The sequence below is a fragment of the Lepidochelys kempii genome, chromosome 1 (genome assembly GCF_965140265.1).
Source record: "Lepidochelys kempii isolate rLepKem1 chromosome 1, rLepKem1.hap2, whole genome shotgun sequence".
NCBI lineage: Eukaryota > Metazoa > Chordata > Testudines > Cheloniidae > Lepidochelys > Lepidochelys kempii.
Window position 1 is genome coordinate 326,231,688 of NC_133256.1, and position 17,534 is coordinate 326,249,221.

At 40.9% G+C, this 17,534-nt stretch overlaps 1 protein-coding gene across 2 annotated transcripts in view; it reads left to right on the forward strand.

Moving 5' to 3' along the window:
- The first annotated feature begins 12,797 nt into the window (after positions 1-12,797).
- The window catches only part of RELN (reelin), a 449,490-nt gene continuing 444,753 nt past the window's right edge, over positions 12,798-17,534 (forward strand). Inside the window, exon 1 of one of the 2 annotated variants that reach the window (XM_073328520.1) lies at positions 12,798-13,382. In XM_073328520.1, the coding sequence (XP_073184621.1) occupies positions 13,139-13,382 (244 nt within the window). In that variant the 5' untranslated portion in view covers positions 12,798-13,138. The remainder of the gene's footprint in view (positions 13,383-17,534) is intronic. The other variant, XM_073328521.1, reaches the window with a different exon arrangement.

Genomic DNA, 17,534 nt, shown 5'->3' on the forward strand with positions numbered 1-17,534 from the left:
CTATTGTGTGTCTGTACTCTGGATAAACAGACAGCTTCAGCCATAAAGCCTATTGTGAACAGTGACAAAAGAAAATCTCTTTACAATTTGTTTTTTGGGAAAAAAAGAAATTGAGAAAGATAAATGTGGCTATATGAAATTTAATCAAGGGTGTTAACATAAGGGCAGATGAAGTCTAAAAAACCTTGCACTCAGGATATTAAAATTATATTTCCTTTTGTACAGCATCTGCACCTGTGTTCCTAGCATCATTTCTTCTACTCCAGCCTTGAACATGGAAAGAGGCTTTTCATATGTGAAGCAGTCATCGTGCCAATAATATCAACCCACGTTTTGAATGAACTGAAAATATTTTTTCCGCCTTAAACAAAACTTGTGTCCATACTGAATTAGTTAAATCCTCTGTCATCTAATGTTTGTTTTGTCAATAATATTAACAACATCTGAGTTGTTCATCACCTGATGTATGGTGTAATGCCACTGGTCAAAACATAGGGTTTTTTTTAAAAGAGAAATCTCAATTTCTAATGCTACTTTTTGTACTTTTGGATATTATGGAGCAGATTTTTTAAAACTGTGTGCGGCAAAGTTTGATACCTACTTTGCAATGGTGTAAATGATTGCACAAGATGAAAGCCAACATACATTGGGGTTTGCAAGTACCTGAGTCATGTGCATATATTGAATTATTTTAATAGAATGTGGTGGTAATACTATCTGAGAGCAATGATTTGAGTTTCTGTAATTATGATCCTAAGCCTGTAACCCTTATTCACAGCAGTAATCACCCAGTGCCCAAAAAATAAAGTATGATTGGGACTACTTGTATAGTAAAGGTTGCAGGGCTGGAACATATGTGATATCATTACAATGTTTTTTCTAATAGGTGGGACACGTAGGAGAAAAAATGTGGTCTACTGGTTAGAGCCCAAGTTCCTTTTTGTATAAAATCTGAGTTGTAATTCTTACCCTCATTTATAAAGTGCTCAGAGGCCCTGGATAATAGAATCTATGTACATGCAAAGTATTGTCATTATTTATTAGCTTTCTTTAGCACTGTGGGAGTTATATAGAAAGCAAAATATACATTTATCTTGATCCTGCACACCCAGTAGCCTGCAGGAATAATATAATTTATCAATAGTTTCTTTATCGGTCTTATTATAATATGGAATGAAAATACAATATAGTGTTCTCCTAACACCATTGAGCCTGCATATGCCATTGATCAGGTGTGAACATTAGCTATGCAACAGTCATCTGTTTTTTCCAAGCCAGCTCTTCCAAGTAAATGTCTACATGGTGAAGTGCCTTAGGACACTTAGGAATTGGGTGGAGATTACTGACTGGGAAATAGCTATAGACAGAATATAACTTAATTAAGGTTACTAGAAAAAGAATGAAGTCAGTATTTCTTGATATGTGGTTAAGTGATTTATTGTATATCTGATTTCTTAAATAAAGTTTGCTTTGTACATTACTAAACTCATCTGTTGTTACTTTGCTGTTTTATCCCCCAAGGATGCACAGAGGTGAAATTGCTAAATGTATTGAGCTTACTATATATGGCTGAAACTGGCACTCCTAAATTACTTAGGCACTTCTGAAATTTTTTCCTAAGGATAGGGATTAATTCAGCCATTAACACTCATAAAAGAGGGAGAAACTGAGTACTATATGTCATTGCTATTATTATTCAAATAAAAAGTGAAATATTTAATTATACTGTTAATTTCTATAATTATTGTACTTGACACTGATAAATGTAAACGGATACTAGACCAAATAGAGCTGTTCATTTTATAATTTATTTATTTACTCTATTAAACTGATGGGACTGAAAAATGGGCAGTACTAGCTTAGTGAAAATGATGTAAGGATCGTGACATATGCAACAAGGCTGTGTCAGAAATCATATACTTTGCAGTCCACATTTTTAATGCTATAATAAACAAGAGGGTGCAATGGGACATAATACTATGTACAAGCAGATGCTTATGACTCATGCCTATAAGTGTAGATCTTTCCTCAGAAGCGGTAGTAATAAAATGATCTACAACAAACAATCGTAACCCTATGACTATGGCAAATGTTTTTCTATCTGCATGAATTTCCTGCGGCAGTGATTCTTTTGAATACATGAACTCACATATTATAATATTTTGCTCTGTATGTCAGATATAGTTACATTTTTTACCTTGGCTTCATTTGAAGAGGTTTCTTTAAGCTGCTTGTTTCTTTCTTTTTTATTTTTCCCCAATATTTTCGGACATCTTATTTTTCACAGTAAATGACACAATACTTTCTGGAACAATATTCTGCTTTATCTCCAGGAGAAAACAGTAGGTGGCTTACTTTTGGGGATTCCTGCCTTGTTTACGACTTTTCTAGGCCACTTTCCAAAGAAGAAGAATACTGTGCTTTGCACTTCTAGAGGGCTTTCCATTCAAGGCTCCCAAAATATTTGACAAATATTAATTCATTTAGGGCCAGAGAGTGGCCTGGTCTACATGGCTGTGCAAAGGCATAAGGGAGAATAAGATCCCCAAATATCCCTGTGCATCCTCTCGGGACCTTGTAGATATCAGGAGGTAAATGCATGCTGCAGACCTCCTATTCCCCTCCGCCTGAGCAAGTCTTTAAGGAGAGAGGCAGAAATAGGCAGACCCTTGACTCCATCCCACCTTGCTCCTTCCCAATACTCTGGCAGCTGAGCTGGTAAGAGCCAGTAGCATGTCAGTACTGGTAAGAGCCACTAGCAGATTACTGGTAGCAAAGAAGGAATCATACTTCTCCGAAGCACAATTCATTCTTTGGGGGTGCTCTTGAAGTGGTGATCCAAGGACTGGAAAGCATGCCTGACTGAGAGAATTAAGGGGCTCAGTTTACTAGCTTACTGAAAAGAAAGGTAAGAAGTGACTTGATCATGGCAGTGATAGACTGCTCGATGTCTAGTTGGCAGTCAGTATCAAGCAGAGTGTCCCAGTGGTCGGTCCTGGGGCCAGTTTTATTCAACATCTTTATTAATGATCTGGATGATGGGATGAATTGCACCCTCAGCAAGTTCCCAGATGACACTAAACTGTGGGGAGAGGTAGATATGCTGGAGGGTAGGGATAGAGTCCAGAGTGACCTAGACAAATTGGAGGATTGGGCCGAAATAAATCTGATGAGGTTCGACAAGGACAAGTGCACTTAGGACGAAGAATCCCATGCACTGCTACAGGCTGGGGACCGACTGGCTAAACAGCAGTTCTGCAGAAAAGGACCTGGGGATTACAGTGAACGAGAAGCTGGATATGAGTCAGCAGTGTGCCCTTGTTGCCAAGAAGGCCAACAACATATTGGGCTGTATCAGTAGAAGCATTGCCAGCAGATCAAGGGAAGTGATTATTCCCCTCTATTCTGCACTGGTGAGGCCACCCCTAGAGTACTGTGTCCAGTTTTGGTTCCCTCACTACAAAAGGGATATGGACAAATTGGAGAGAGTCTAGTGGAAGGAAACGTGAATGATTAGGGGGCTGGGGCACATGACTTAAGAGGAGAGGCTGAGGGAACTGGGGTTATTTAGTCTGCAGAAGAGAAGAGTGAGGGGGGATTTGATAGCAGCCTTCAACTACCTGAAGGGGGGTTCCAAAGAGTATGGAGCTAGGCTGTTCTAAGTGGTGGCAGATGATAGAACAAGTAGCAATGGTCTCTAGTTGCAGTGGGGGAGGTCTAGGTTGGATATTAGGAAAAACTTTTTCACTAGGAGGGTAGTGAAGCACTGGAATGGATTACCTAGGGAGGTGGTGGAATCTCCATCCTTAGAGGGTTTTAAGGCCCGGCTTGACAAAGTCCTGGCTGGGATGATTTAGTTGGTGTTGGTTCTGCTCTGAGCAGGGGGTTGGACTAGATGACTTCCTGAGGTCTCTTCCAACCCTAATATTCTATGATTCTATGGTGTATGATTACCTACACAGAGAGAATGTATCTGATACTATAGGGCTCTTAAGGCTAGCAGATAATGGCATAACAAAATCCAATAGCTGGAAGTAGAAGTAAGATAAACTTAAACTGGAAATAAGTTGCAATTGTTTAACGGTAATGGTAATTAATTATTGGAACAATTTACCAAGGGATGTGGTAGATTGTCTGTTACGTGAATACTTTACGTCAAAACTATCCTGTAGTTCAGCCACAAATTACTGGATTTGATGGAGGAATTGCTTGGTGAAATTCTATGGCCTGTGTTAAACAGCAGGTCAGACTAGATGATCCCCAAAGTACCCTCTGGCTTTAAAATCCACTGGCCAGATTTTTAACTATACTATGGCCCTGTTAACATCACTCTGGCAGTGTAAATGAGCCTTACTGTGATTGAAAATCTGCTCTATTTAATATCTGCCAGTACAATCCAGCTCTTAGTTTCAAAACACCCCTGTGAAACAGGTAAATATTATCTCATGTTACAGGTAAAGAAACTGAGACACAGAAGAGTTAAGTGATTGCCAATGGACACACAGGAAGTCAGTAGCCATGCTGGGAGTAGAACCCAGATCTCCAAATTCCCAGACTCATGCCTTAATGATATAACCATCATCCCTGCCTAGGAATATAATATCATGTCCTGATGTATATTTTGCACTATGAAGGAGATTTTCATTGACAATCAGTCACTGTAAAAGATTTCTCAGTGACCTTAAAGAGAGGTGGGAGAAACATTTGACTCACAAGTGATGAATTTTATATTTCTAGTAGACAATTTGTAATCAGGAAAAAATATCTGCTCATTGTGCAATATTCTGGCTTGCTTAAAGCTCTGGCTTGCTCTTATATTTAAAATTTTTATTTCATAATAACTTGCAATTCTATTTCTTTAGTCCATCTAGTTTTGTTGCTTGCCAAAGTCACTTTTTTGGGTCAGAATTGGAGTAAAATTCTATTCTACTCTTCATTTCCTCACTAAAAACACACACCCTGTGCCACCCTCTCAGCATTTACCACACCCTGGGCCCATTTTATATGGTCTTCCCATATTTTTTGGATTAGGGATTATTATGAAAAACAAGTCATTTGACAATTTATAAATGCCAAAATATGAATGAAGTTAAATAACAATAATTCAGTCCTTTTTCTGTGCAATCCTGAGCTGACTTTTTACATAAGTTTCATAATAAGTAGGACCTAAACATGTGGGGGATGCTGGGACTGGGAGAATGAAAAGTGAGAATGAAAAGAATGAAAAGTTATTTTTTTTCTCTCTATTCATGGGTCCTGTTCCTTTGGTGCTTCCCCACCATCTCTCTTCCTGGTTGCTTTGCCATTCTATAAGTATGCACACATACACAAACACACATGGCATCTCTCCTCTCCCACCACTCCCTTTCCCTTCCCTAAGCTGGCAGAGCAGCAAATAAAGGTGAGACCATTGCACTGCTGCACTTTTGTGTTGTTCCTCCTCTTATACCTGGAGCAGAACCTAGAAAAGTGTCATTGGACTGTACCTGTGTACGCCAGCCCACTTTGGCCCCAATCTAATTGTACTAGCTGGCCAGAAAGTGCCTGTATAGATGGGAGAGAGTGTTTCTTTCAGGGAATTGTTATAGTCTGCAGCAGTTCTCAAGCTGTGGGTCAGGACTCCAAAGTGGGTTGCATCCCCATTTTAATGGGGTTGCCAGGGCCAGCATTAGACTCACTGGGACCTGGGGCTGAATTCGAAGTCCAAGGGCTTCATTCCAGAGCGGCAGGGCTTGAACTTGGGCTCCACCCCTCCACCCTCTGCCTGGGGTCATGTAGTAATTTTTGTTGTCAGAAGGCGGTCACGGTGCATTGAAAACCTGTTATAGAGGACACAGAAATACTTCAATGCATTCTATACTGAGCTGACTACAAGGCAGATTTGTTTTTACCATTTGTATTACAGTAGCCCCAATAAGGCCCACTCAGGATCAGGGCCCCACTTTTCTGGGCGCTCTACAAATATGTATTAAAAGACAGTCCCTTCCCTAAAGAGCTTGTAGTTCAGAATGCGGCAGCTCAGTTACTGTGCTTGGGCAAAGAGTTACTGCCTACCTGCAGCTTTGCTCCCTGCACTGGATGTTTGTTGATATGCAAATAGAGTTGAAGGTTCTAATTTTAATATTTGAAGGCCCTGATAGGCTAGTTCTCACATAAGTTACCAAGCTTCTGACACCCTGTGTATGTCTCATCTCACCCCATAGGTCAGAGAGCGTGGAGTTTTTACTTCTGGGCGGTGGTGTGTCAAGCTAGAATGTGTGCTGCCTATATCTTTGCTGTTGTGACTCTTGACCCTTGGAACGCCCTCTCTTCTGAGTTGAGAAGTGCTCCAGGGTTAGCCTTATTTCAATGAGACTTTTAGACTTTCTACTTTCTACTAATTCTCAAGTTTTTGGTATAACTTTAGTCATTTTAAAGAATGTTAATTGACTTTAATCTGTGTTTTTTACATTTAGTTGTCATTTGTATGCGTTTTCTGACAGGCACTATATAAAAAAAATGAATTATAGTAATGTGCTCTTCCTGCACAAACCAGTATTGTGTATATGTTTGAGAAAAGTGTTGAATCCTCATGCACAGTTTCACTGACATTTGATTACAGAGCTCATCATCATAAGTCATGCACTTTATATACACTTTAAACACATTGATGTTAAGATAAATTCTCAGCAACGGCAGTAAAGTATATTGGTCGACTGTGTGATTTCTGGTGCTCTGTAGGATTAACAGTTATTAGGTGGAACAGAAGGAACATCTTTTACAGACTTCCTCACATTTGAATTCTAGCTTCCTTAAAAAGGTAAACAGTCAAAATTGTCATAGGCTGTTAGTCATGTGTACTTTAGGTCCTTGAGGTTATTTTAGTGGGAATAGTGAAGTGGAGAGATAATTTAGGTTGTAAAATGGTCTAAGGGTTTCTTTTGTGGCCACTGACATTTAAAAAATTCTTCAGATAAAGGCTACTGAGGATAAATATTTGCAGGTTAATAAAAACCTTGGAAGCCTGAGCAGGCAGGTATTACACATGTAAACATCTAGCATTTTTTTTCAGAAATCCTAGGTTACAAATATACAGTAGGAAACAACATTATTGGACATCAATGTTTGTACAGGAAAATGTTTCCTAAAAACACAATTATTCAAATTACACCCAAAAGCAAATTTTTAAATAAAAAATTGATCAAGAGATTTTAAATTACCAGTGTCAATTTAAATGTATTGACATACAGTCTTTGTGATATATTCATAGGGAGCATCAATGCACTGGATCAGAAACAGAGAAGAATCTATTCTTATGCCTATATATAACCTCCAGACCATGCACTGAAGGAAACAAAATCCATGAATTCTCTGAAGTAATTAAAACTACAGAGAACTCAGACCCCATTTTTAAGAATGGTTGTGTGCCTGTCTGATGTGCACATCTTCATATACGACAAATAGTCAGAAAGTTTAAAATAAGTTTTATGGTCAGAATCACACAGGGTACCATTGGTTTGTTTTATAAACTAAACAGAGGTTGCTTGTAGTAGATCTGAATACTGAACAGTTTATAGTAGAAAAAAGCAGAATTCAAAACAACATGACAAAACATAAACGTTTCATGCACATTAAAGTTGTAATGCCTAACATTTCCATTATTAAATCACACAGAGGAATGTTGTTGTTATTTTGCTGATTTGAAGGCATTTTTTAAATCTTTTTTTTTTGTAAATGGCTACAACATCAATGACAAATGTATGGGAGTAGGCTCGAAACTGACCAATTTTGTAACATTAACAGAGTTTGACACGTTAGGAAGACGTGCCAGGTTGTTGTTAAAAGAGAGACGTCATCAATATTCTCTTTTATATTCATAATTCATTAATGTTAATGAGCAATAAGGAAATGTTCATTTAAAATAATTTGTTGGAAATGCAATGTAAGGGAGAGAGAAGGAGAACATATGATGGTAAATGTTATATTTTCAGATGAAATGGTGAGATTCAGAGCTGCCAGAAAACAAAATACATATTATATCACTCCACTGGAAAATGAAGCAGACAAACACTTTCCATTGTTCCCATCACAGAAAAATTAAAATCTCGTAATAACTTAGGCATGGAAGTTGCCTACAGTTTCACTTTTAAGGCTTTGTTTAGAAATGACTTATGCCTCACTTAAGATCAAAGTTCATGTAACTGGCAAGAAAAATTGCATTGCTGTATGACTATGACAAGTACCATGCACAAAAAGGGAATTCATCCAGAAGGATTATTTGGCATGGCAAAGATGCCCCAGCCCTTTCTGGTAAGTAATTGAGGCAGTTGTTGCGTAAATAGGGACAGAGAATAAAAGAATTAATAACCAAAATACTTTATTTTGAAAGGGAAGGCAAGTTTGACTAGCTACTAACTATTTCTGATGTGCACAGACAGCACTCATAGGATAGATGCCCCAGCTTTTACTGAACTTTACAGCCGAAAGGAACACATTTTTATCTCGTTTAAGACAGCGACAGAATTCCCATTGACCTCAATTAATGGGATCATGATTTGACTCTGTAAGTAGGAGGTAGCTGGAGAAGAACTTGACTACCTGGAATAGAACTGTCTTGATTGTCCCTAGTTTGTATTCTGTAGTGTGGGGATCTCGGTTTTTCATATTTTCTCAGCTGCATTGCTGTGGCAAAAATGGGTGGGATGGAAAATATATTCTGAGTAACTTGATATGACTGTGTCCTGCAGTTACAATGGAATTCTCTGCTGAATACCTTGTATCCCAATATCTAGACCATCCACTGGTGTGCAGTTAAAAACCATCCCTACTGTCTGAGCTTAATAACATGCCTGAGCTACAGCTCATGTTAAGCCCAGGGGTAAAACTGCCTCTAATAATGTGGTAATATTTTTTCAAGGATGAAGTGTTCATGAGCAATTTTGCCATTGTATCAGGTACAAAGATGGTTTCTCATGAAACCATTTATCTGTATCAAACACACCACTCTTCCTTATCCATCAGTGATTTATCTTCAATGAAACCTTTAAAGAAGTAAGAAGTACAGATGCAGCATATGCACTTTTACAGTGGTCATGGGTGGAATACATGCATAGAAAATGTAGTTTGTTTGCATTGCTGAGTTTTAAATAGAAATATCCAGTGGAAAGAAGATTTTCCACTTTTAACTTTTCACTGTGTGTCTCCATCTTAAAATCCTTATCAGCTGTGGTGAAATAGAAAGTATTTCAACTTCCTGTCTTGTTTCTGATTCTCCTTAAAGACTTTGAGTGCTGTGGAACAATGGATGAATGGGTCTTTGACATCACTAGTTTCAAACAACACAAGACAGATGTGTAGTCATGTTGTTTAATGCACTGCTGCAAGGCGCTTGGATACTATGGTGAGAATATTTCTGTGATTTTTCATCTGCATATGTAGAAATCTAGTCAGTTCCTTTATCTTGGTGCTATCTGTAAAGAATGTGGAGACGGGATCAGCATCAGAATCAGCCAGATGATCAAAATGGCAAAATAGCTCTCTCCTACTGTTTTCCATGTAACCGTTTATCTGTATCCAATATGTTCTAATGTTGGCTCTTTCTTTATAGGTCAAAAATGTTCAACATATACAGTGGACATTGCACCTTGCAAAACCACATACCATAGCCAAATTAATAAAGAAGCTGCTGTTTACATGCCATTCAATTCAGTTTTCACAAGTCAGTATGGACTGCAGGCATGCCGTGTTGTGATCTCCCACATCCTCTACCATATATCACAATGATGCTGGGGTTTTGTCTGGCTTTATAAGATGGCTCATGAGGATCCTTCGATCAAAGGCCATATAAAAATGTAAATTATTTATTATAGCTTTTGTTTTCATTTTGAGATGCATAGGTTGATCTTTAGTCACTTTTCCTATATAAATTGGAGTAATAATAATCTCTCTACTATTAATAAATAGCAGAGGGGTGAATGGAAAATACTGGCCAAAGACATTGGGGCAAACTCATGCTCTTACAAAATGTATCATGGGAGTTTAACTGTCTACACCAGTCAAGGAGTCACTGCACTAGTTGCTAAAATCTCATATGAAAGATTCAACACCCTCACTTTTCTGAAAGCAGACTGCATAAAACACAATGTTTCTAACTTGGAAGGGTGAAGGATGGTTGAGTCCAGTGGTGCTGCTCCTCCTAACCTCACAGCTGCAGCTCCCACTGAGCGGAACCAGGTCTGTAAGGCACACTACTTCCAACATATCCCACAGTCTCTGCAGTCTAACAGGATGTCCACGTAAAATGCTTTATGCCAACACTCCTGCTAAAGTCTCAGCTAGGTTACTCCAGCCATATCCTGGCTCGACCTAGTTGAGACCCAGAGCCGAGGGATGTTTGTAGGTAGAGTCTTCTTGTTTCCCTGGAAGATTCAAACTCCCATTCAGGAACTTATGAGAGAGCAACCAAAATCAGAAAATTTGATAGGCATGATTCTTGAGATATGTGAGAAAGCAGAGGAAATGTGCGTGGAAGAGGAAGGAGATGATGCTCTTCAAAGAAAGTAGAGGTAAGAAGACAAGAAAGAGGAATAAGAAATAAAGGAGGAGCTGTGAGATGGAGACAGACAGGTAGGATGGGTTGGACATGGGAGGAGCGAAAAAAGGATAAAGAAATGGAGGAAGGAAATAAGCAAGGAGAGACACCCAGCTTCTAGGTTAGTACATATAATTTGCTTGCAATCCTTTACTTTATTTCACTTACCTGGTAGGTGTTACCTATCTCAGTAAGTTTAGGAAGAAAATTACTGGATGGGCTGTTTTGAGAACCTGCATTAATATTGTTAGCTACTGTGGATTCTAAGCAAATGGAAACAAAGACAGAGAAAATGACCGAAAATTTGTGAGAATGGGCCTATCCAACTCCCAGTGAAATGTGTGGAAGTACTCCCATTGACATCAGTGGGAAGTAGATCAGGCCCCAAATCCCTCTGGCAGATTAGCTATGCACGTTTATTTGGAGAATTTTCCTTTGAAAAAAATTCAGTGTTGGCAACTATACCTACATCCCAGTAGAAGCAGCTGGGCTCCACTTTTCCTGCAGCAGTGGAAGCAAGTGATGGCCCACAGATTCCCTCTTCTCTCCACCTGCTCTTTTTTAATACATAGAAAAGTCAGTTATGTTTGGCAACGCCCCAAAATGAATTTGTTGGCTCCCCCCAAAATTGTAAATCCAGTCCGGCACAAAACTGTACAGCCATGCCCACAGTGGTGAAGAGTTAAGTGTAAATATGTTTGGGGAATGGCTCAGTTAAGGGGTCTAAATCATACAAGGTTCACTTCATAAAATCACCTGGCATAATTTGTACAGTTTGGCATTGCTGGAAATCTCTTCTTCGGAAAAAGTGAGTATTCCATAGCAAGACTCCAAATGTATTGTATTGGCAGAGCAATTGTGAGCGAACTTGCAGAGCATTTGCCTCCACCTGCTTGGCTGTACCAAAAGATATTATTAGCCCATCACTTTCATGAGCACTGAAATTCATGGAGACTCACAAAAGTAAAATAAATACATAGATTTTAAAAGGAAGACACAGAGCCAGCTTGAGTCTCATCTGAGAACATCAAGAGGTTCAGCGTCCAAGGCAGTGGCCCAGAATATTAGGTCAGCTGCAATGGGGTTGCAGATTGTCTTCTCCCTTTCATCACAGGCCACCCTCTCTTTATGAGGAGTCTCTATGGGAGTGAGTGTTTTCATGGTCTGATCCAGGCTTATCAAAAACAATAGTAAAAATTCCCTCTGCTACTGAACAGGACTGAATAAAATGAAAAATTGTAACGAAATTTTGCTAGTAGCAGGTTTGCTTCCGTTTGCTGTAGAGCTGGCACTGCAGCCAGGTACAGCAGATGGTGATGACCTCCCTTGGGTCTAGTATGTAGAATCTACATCAGATGCATGGAGGTGGGCCAGGGAAGCAGGCTGTATGAGGAGACGAAAAGATGTAGGACAGATGCAAGATATGTTCCATTCTACTTTTTCTTCCTTGAAGGGGGAACCTTTCCCTCTGGCAATGAAATTAATCCAGCAGGGACCCCCTGGACTGTCCAATTTTTGCACTTCAAAACTGCTGGCAGGTACGCTCTCCTTTCCAATTACATCATGTCACTAATGCTCACAGTGGCTGTATCTGGGCACTGGTTGGGATCCAACTGTGGGGTGGGAAGATGCATTAAAGCCTGGCAGGTCTACTCCCATCTCCTGATGCTCTGGTCCTTCTGCCAACCCATCCTCTGTTAAAAATGTATGTTTTTATGCAGTATTCCTGTAGCCAGCGCTTCATGTCCAGCCGCTCATTTCCCCCTGCAGTCCCTGTTGCACTTACTCCTTTGGCCATGGCTCCCTCTTTCCTTTCCATTACATAGGTCAGGGCTGAAATATACATTACAACCCAAATGTACCATCCCCATAAACGCTTCTGCTCACAAGAAACGGCTCTTTCCCCTAGATCACGAACTCTCCTTTCTGGGTGATAGTACCAAGGTGCCAACCCCACTTTTTTTTAAAATAATTTTAGCAAATGTCACAAGCCCAGGGGACCAGGAGGAGGGAGCAGCCAATACAGACAAAGACAGAGCAAACGGGCTCTGCCTAACTCTCCCAACCAGCCCCTGCCCGTCTCCTCTTCATTCGCAACAACAACAAAAAGGGGGAGGGATTTCCCCCCTCCCTTCTGCCCAGCCACCCGGGGAAATAAATTATTTCCAGCCCCTGCGTTTTCTGCCTCGTCTCCCCCCCTCGCCTGTCACTGACACCCTGAGGGGCGGCCGAGGCAGGCGCTCGCCCGGCTCCCACCAGGTTGCCCGAGCCCGAGAGCGGGCGGGGAGCGGCGCGGCGAAGGTGCGGGGACTGAGGCGGCGGGCAGAGCGGGGCGGCTGCTCCCCGACCCCCGGCCCCGGGGGAGTCCGCGCAGCAGCCCACAGCCGGCCGGCGGCTCCTCCCCAGCTGCCAAACTTCCCGGGCGGCCGCCGCGCAAACTTTTCTTTTTTTTTTTTTTTTTTTCGTTTTGTTTTGTTTTTTTGCCGGCTGGGTTTGGGGTCGGCTGCTCCCCGCCTTCGCCGGCGCTGCCCTGCAGGAGCGTGCGGGGCGGGCAGCCGCGGCAGCAGCATGGAGCGGAGGCAGCCGGCGCCGCCGGGCTTCCCTCGCGGGTGGCCTGTGCTGGTGGCGGTGCTGGGGCTGATGCTCCCCGGGCGCCAGGGGGCGGCGGGCTACTACCCCCGCTTCTCGCCCTTCTTCTTCCTCTGCACCCACCACGGGGAGCTGGCCGGGGACGGGGAGCAGGGAGAGGTGCTCGTGTCGCTCCAGCTCGCGGGGAACCCCACCTTCTACGTACCTGGCCAGGAGTATCACGGTAGGTGCCCGCGCCTGTCCCCGCTCCCCCACTCGCCTTCTCCGCTGGGGGGCGGGGAGGGGGGGCTCCTGGCCCCTGGGGGCGGCGGGGCGAGGGGGAAAGTCGGGGACTTGCCGCCAGCGAGGGAGCCCGCTGGGCGACTCGCCTCGTCCGCGGAGTTCCCTGGGCGGGGTGTGCGGGTGAAAGTTGGTTGAAATGTGCATAAGGAATGATTGATCTGGGCTGGGGACGCCAAAGGAATCTCCTTTCTCACCCCCCACCCCCCCGATCATCTGCTTCCACCTCTAAATGCTCATTGCTTTCCCCAGGCAGATCAAATATATACCCCCCACTCCTCTCTCTAGTTCTGTTATCTATCAGCTGATAATATTGGGATAGGCTATTTACCTGCCAGAGCTTTTGTGTGGCGAGGAATCTCTTCAGAACATCACCGGGACACTTTACATACTTGGTCCTTGGATTTGTAACCTTGCCCTCTTTTATATATATATAGTGTTGCTTGCAGGTCCAGCCGCAGGGAATTACATGGCTTGCTGGAAAAGTTCACATTGTTGAATGACCCACAGTGGTCTCACATTTTCATGCAATATTAGCCCCCCCATCATAATTCTCCTGATGTTCGGTGGTGTTAAACAACTCCATATACCTATTGGAAAATTGCACTGTTTTTTTGTAGGGATTTATTTTCAAATGTCACTATTTTTTTAGATGTTAACATCAGAACTCTACATTCCCTGTTAGACCAAGATGAAATATCGCAACAACAACAACAAAAATTAGCTGGTACCTATATTTCAAACTATCAACCTATTAATTTAATAAAACCAAAAATGTGGGCAGAGGTTGTGTGTTTTACAGAACATATGTATAAAGAGAGACCCTGCTGGCTAGTTCCCTGCCATAGAGATTTAAGTACTTAACACTAAGCTATTTCATGGATTTAATGAGGACTTCAAGAACATCAAAATATTCTAGACCTATCCTGATAATTTAGTAGGGCCTGCAGGTGTTTTCAGTCTTTGCTATTTGTACTAACTGTGACATGAAAGGAAAATAAGTGATTACTTATAGAGTTTGTATGTCATTTCTGATGTAAATTATGAAGACAAATTAATCCTTGAGGGGTCCCTTCTACTTTGTTCCATTGTCAAAAATATAGTAGCCTAAAGAAGTGAATTTTAGTTTATCTGTATTTGAATACAACTTCTCTGGATTACATCTGTGTTGTAAAACTGCCTGGGCATTCTGGTCCCCATCTCTGAGGAAACACAGCTGCTTTTTAATGGAAATTCTGGTTCTGCTCATTCATTTAAGTCCTGATCCAGAGCTCACTGAAATCAGTGGAAGTCTTTCCATTGACTCAAGTGATCTTTGTGTCAGACCTCTCCCGAACAGAGCCAACACTAGGCATAAGCATGCTAAGCAATTGATTAGGGCCCTGAGCAGCAAAAGGGGCCCCTCTCCTCTATTCACTTTTTTAATACATGTTGTGTGTGGGGGTGAGGTGTGGAGGGGCTCCCCAAAATATTCCTGTTTAGGGCCCGCAATGGGCTAGAATGGTCTCTGCTCTTGAGTAAACTGTAGTCCCTTTCCTTGATATACGTGCACTGAAAGAGCTGATAGGTGCCATTTGGAGGTCACCAGTATCTTTCATTGATTAATCAGCCAATACGATTGTGACACAGGCTTGACATGATGGGTGATTGAGCTTTGTCACTCAATATGACCCCAGGAAGGGGATTTATCTATAAGAGCCAAAAGTGAGAGTGTTAGGTCAAATGTTTACAGCTTGTCTTGAAGACGGAGCAATCAAGTTTTATTGGGAAATCATGCACTGTCATGATGAATAACTTCATTTTTCTAACTGCCCAAACTGAAGAGAGTTAACAGATGTAAGTAAATTATCCATTCGTGCAAAATCTTTACTTCCCTGATTTAATAGTGTTTATCACCTTGCTGACTTCCCCACCACATATACATATGTTTTAGCTCCTGTGAAATAGTGTACGTGCTTTTGGTTTTTCCCATAAAGTGACTATGTAAACTAGTAATGGTATAATTTAATGGTATTATAATAATTTCTTTATACAAGAGGCCTGTATGTGTAGAACCTTTAAAATCCATAGTCACTGTACGTTATTTGGGAGGCATTCACTACATCTCCTTCTCTCTCTTTGTATCCTTAGGTAGTATTTCACAACTTCAGAACAAAAGCTAATTTTAGAATACATTTTAAAAAGTGAGGAAATTAAAAGTAAAAACTTAAACCACCTTGTTAAGAGAAAGATATAACAGCACTTGGTTAAAGATGGAATTAAACTCTTAACTTTGAATTATCTGATTATTATTCTATCTCAAAAATTTAGTTTTATGTAAGCATTTTTGTGTCAATGTTCTTGGTTTTTTAAAAAACTGGATTAAAAGATGTTATAATGTTTTTACTTTATTAATTACTAAACCTCCAAGGGAGTTCCAGTCTTTACTTTTTAAGATAGACAATGTGCTTTTGATCCAATTGCTAAAAATCTTATAGAGCTTTCTTTAAAAAATAGTTTGAGGCCCACATGTAGTAAACTGCATGTGTAAAAGATGCATACTTAGCCATATTTATATTTTCTCCATCATCTCCAATCTACATCATATATTAAAAATCCAATTTTAGGTTTTAAAAGTTAATGATAAAACTAGGAGAAAAGAAGTTTAAAAGAACACATTTGTTTCAGAAACTCTTAAATACTGTTTGTTTTTCTTCCCCCAAAAAATACATAACTAAAACTTCTTATTCCATGGCTAACACCTTATTTTCCAGGTCTCAGCCTGAAGTCAATGTTTAGACCCAAGCGTGTAACCTTTGAAAAATGTGTTTTATCCTAAACGTGGTGAAAGCACTCTTGAGTATGACTGCCTGTTGTGTGGATTCCAAGGCATTAGGTGACCAGGGATTGGACATGTTATGGAGCTGACAGTTTTAGTCTCCTAGATAGAGATTTAGGGGAGGTGCAAATTTTGTGCTGCTTTGCTCATGCTCTCTCCATAGATGTCAGTGTAGAGCAGCATCACAGCCTCAGAGGAGCATGTTGTTCCTCTTGCCTTTGGGGCTTGTGCTGTTATTTGTGTTTTGGATTGCAAAGGGAGGGGAGAAATTATCCCCCAGGAACAAAAAAATCCAAATCAGAGGAGGGTCCTTAAATTAGGCAGGTATGGCTTTGCCTTTGGTGTTTTGAGTTAGAAACAATGTGATCTTTATCAACTGCTATAACTGGTTTCTGAACACACCCTTACATGTCATTTTTGCGTACCCACTTTCAGATGTTGCCAAGCTCCTGTGAATTTTGGACAATGGCCTGTATTTATCCTGATGAGTGATTGCAGGGGCTCAGGGGATGTGTAAGCATTAGATCCAGACCAAAAATAATGCTTTTGGTTCTGATTCTCAACTGCCTTGCACGTTGTGTAGGCATTTGTGTCCAGACTTTCAAAAGTGCTCAGCATCTACAACCAGGGCCCAGTTTTCACCAGACACCAATATATATATACGTGGCTAGATTTTCAACATAGCTCAGTAAATTATGTGCTTAGCCCTTTGAAAATTTGGACATAGGTGAGAGTCACAGTGAGAGTTACTGGGTGATGAGCTCTTTTGAAAATCTGGCCCTTGCAGCCTGATCTAAAGGCCATTGAAGTCAGTGGGAAGACTCAGATCGGGCCCTTATATGTGTGCAGAAGGGATATAAAATGCAGCTAAATAGGGTTGCCAACCCTCCAGGCTTGTCCTGGAGTCTCCAGGAATTAAAAATTAATCTTTCATTAAAGATTATGTCATGTAATAAAATCTCCATGAATACATCCAACCAAAATTGACAACCCTAAATCAGAGTGATAATGTTTTACAATCGCTTTGCACTGGTGTAAATGAGTACACAAGGTGCAAGACAATGAGAGTCAGGTCATTGAATATGCCTTTTGTTAGGCCCACTTCAGTTGTATCATCACACATAATTTATTAACTCTGGCTTTATTCTCAATGTTTTGATTGAACTTTAAATTGTAGGTTGACTCATTGGATCAGATTCAGACCGAGTGCAAGCAACTGCTGCTTCTTTTAATTCAGTCCTTGAAGTTGAAATTTGGTGCAGTAATTTTAAATTCACA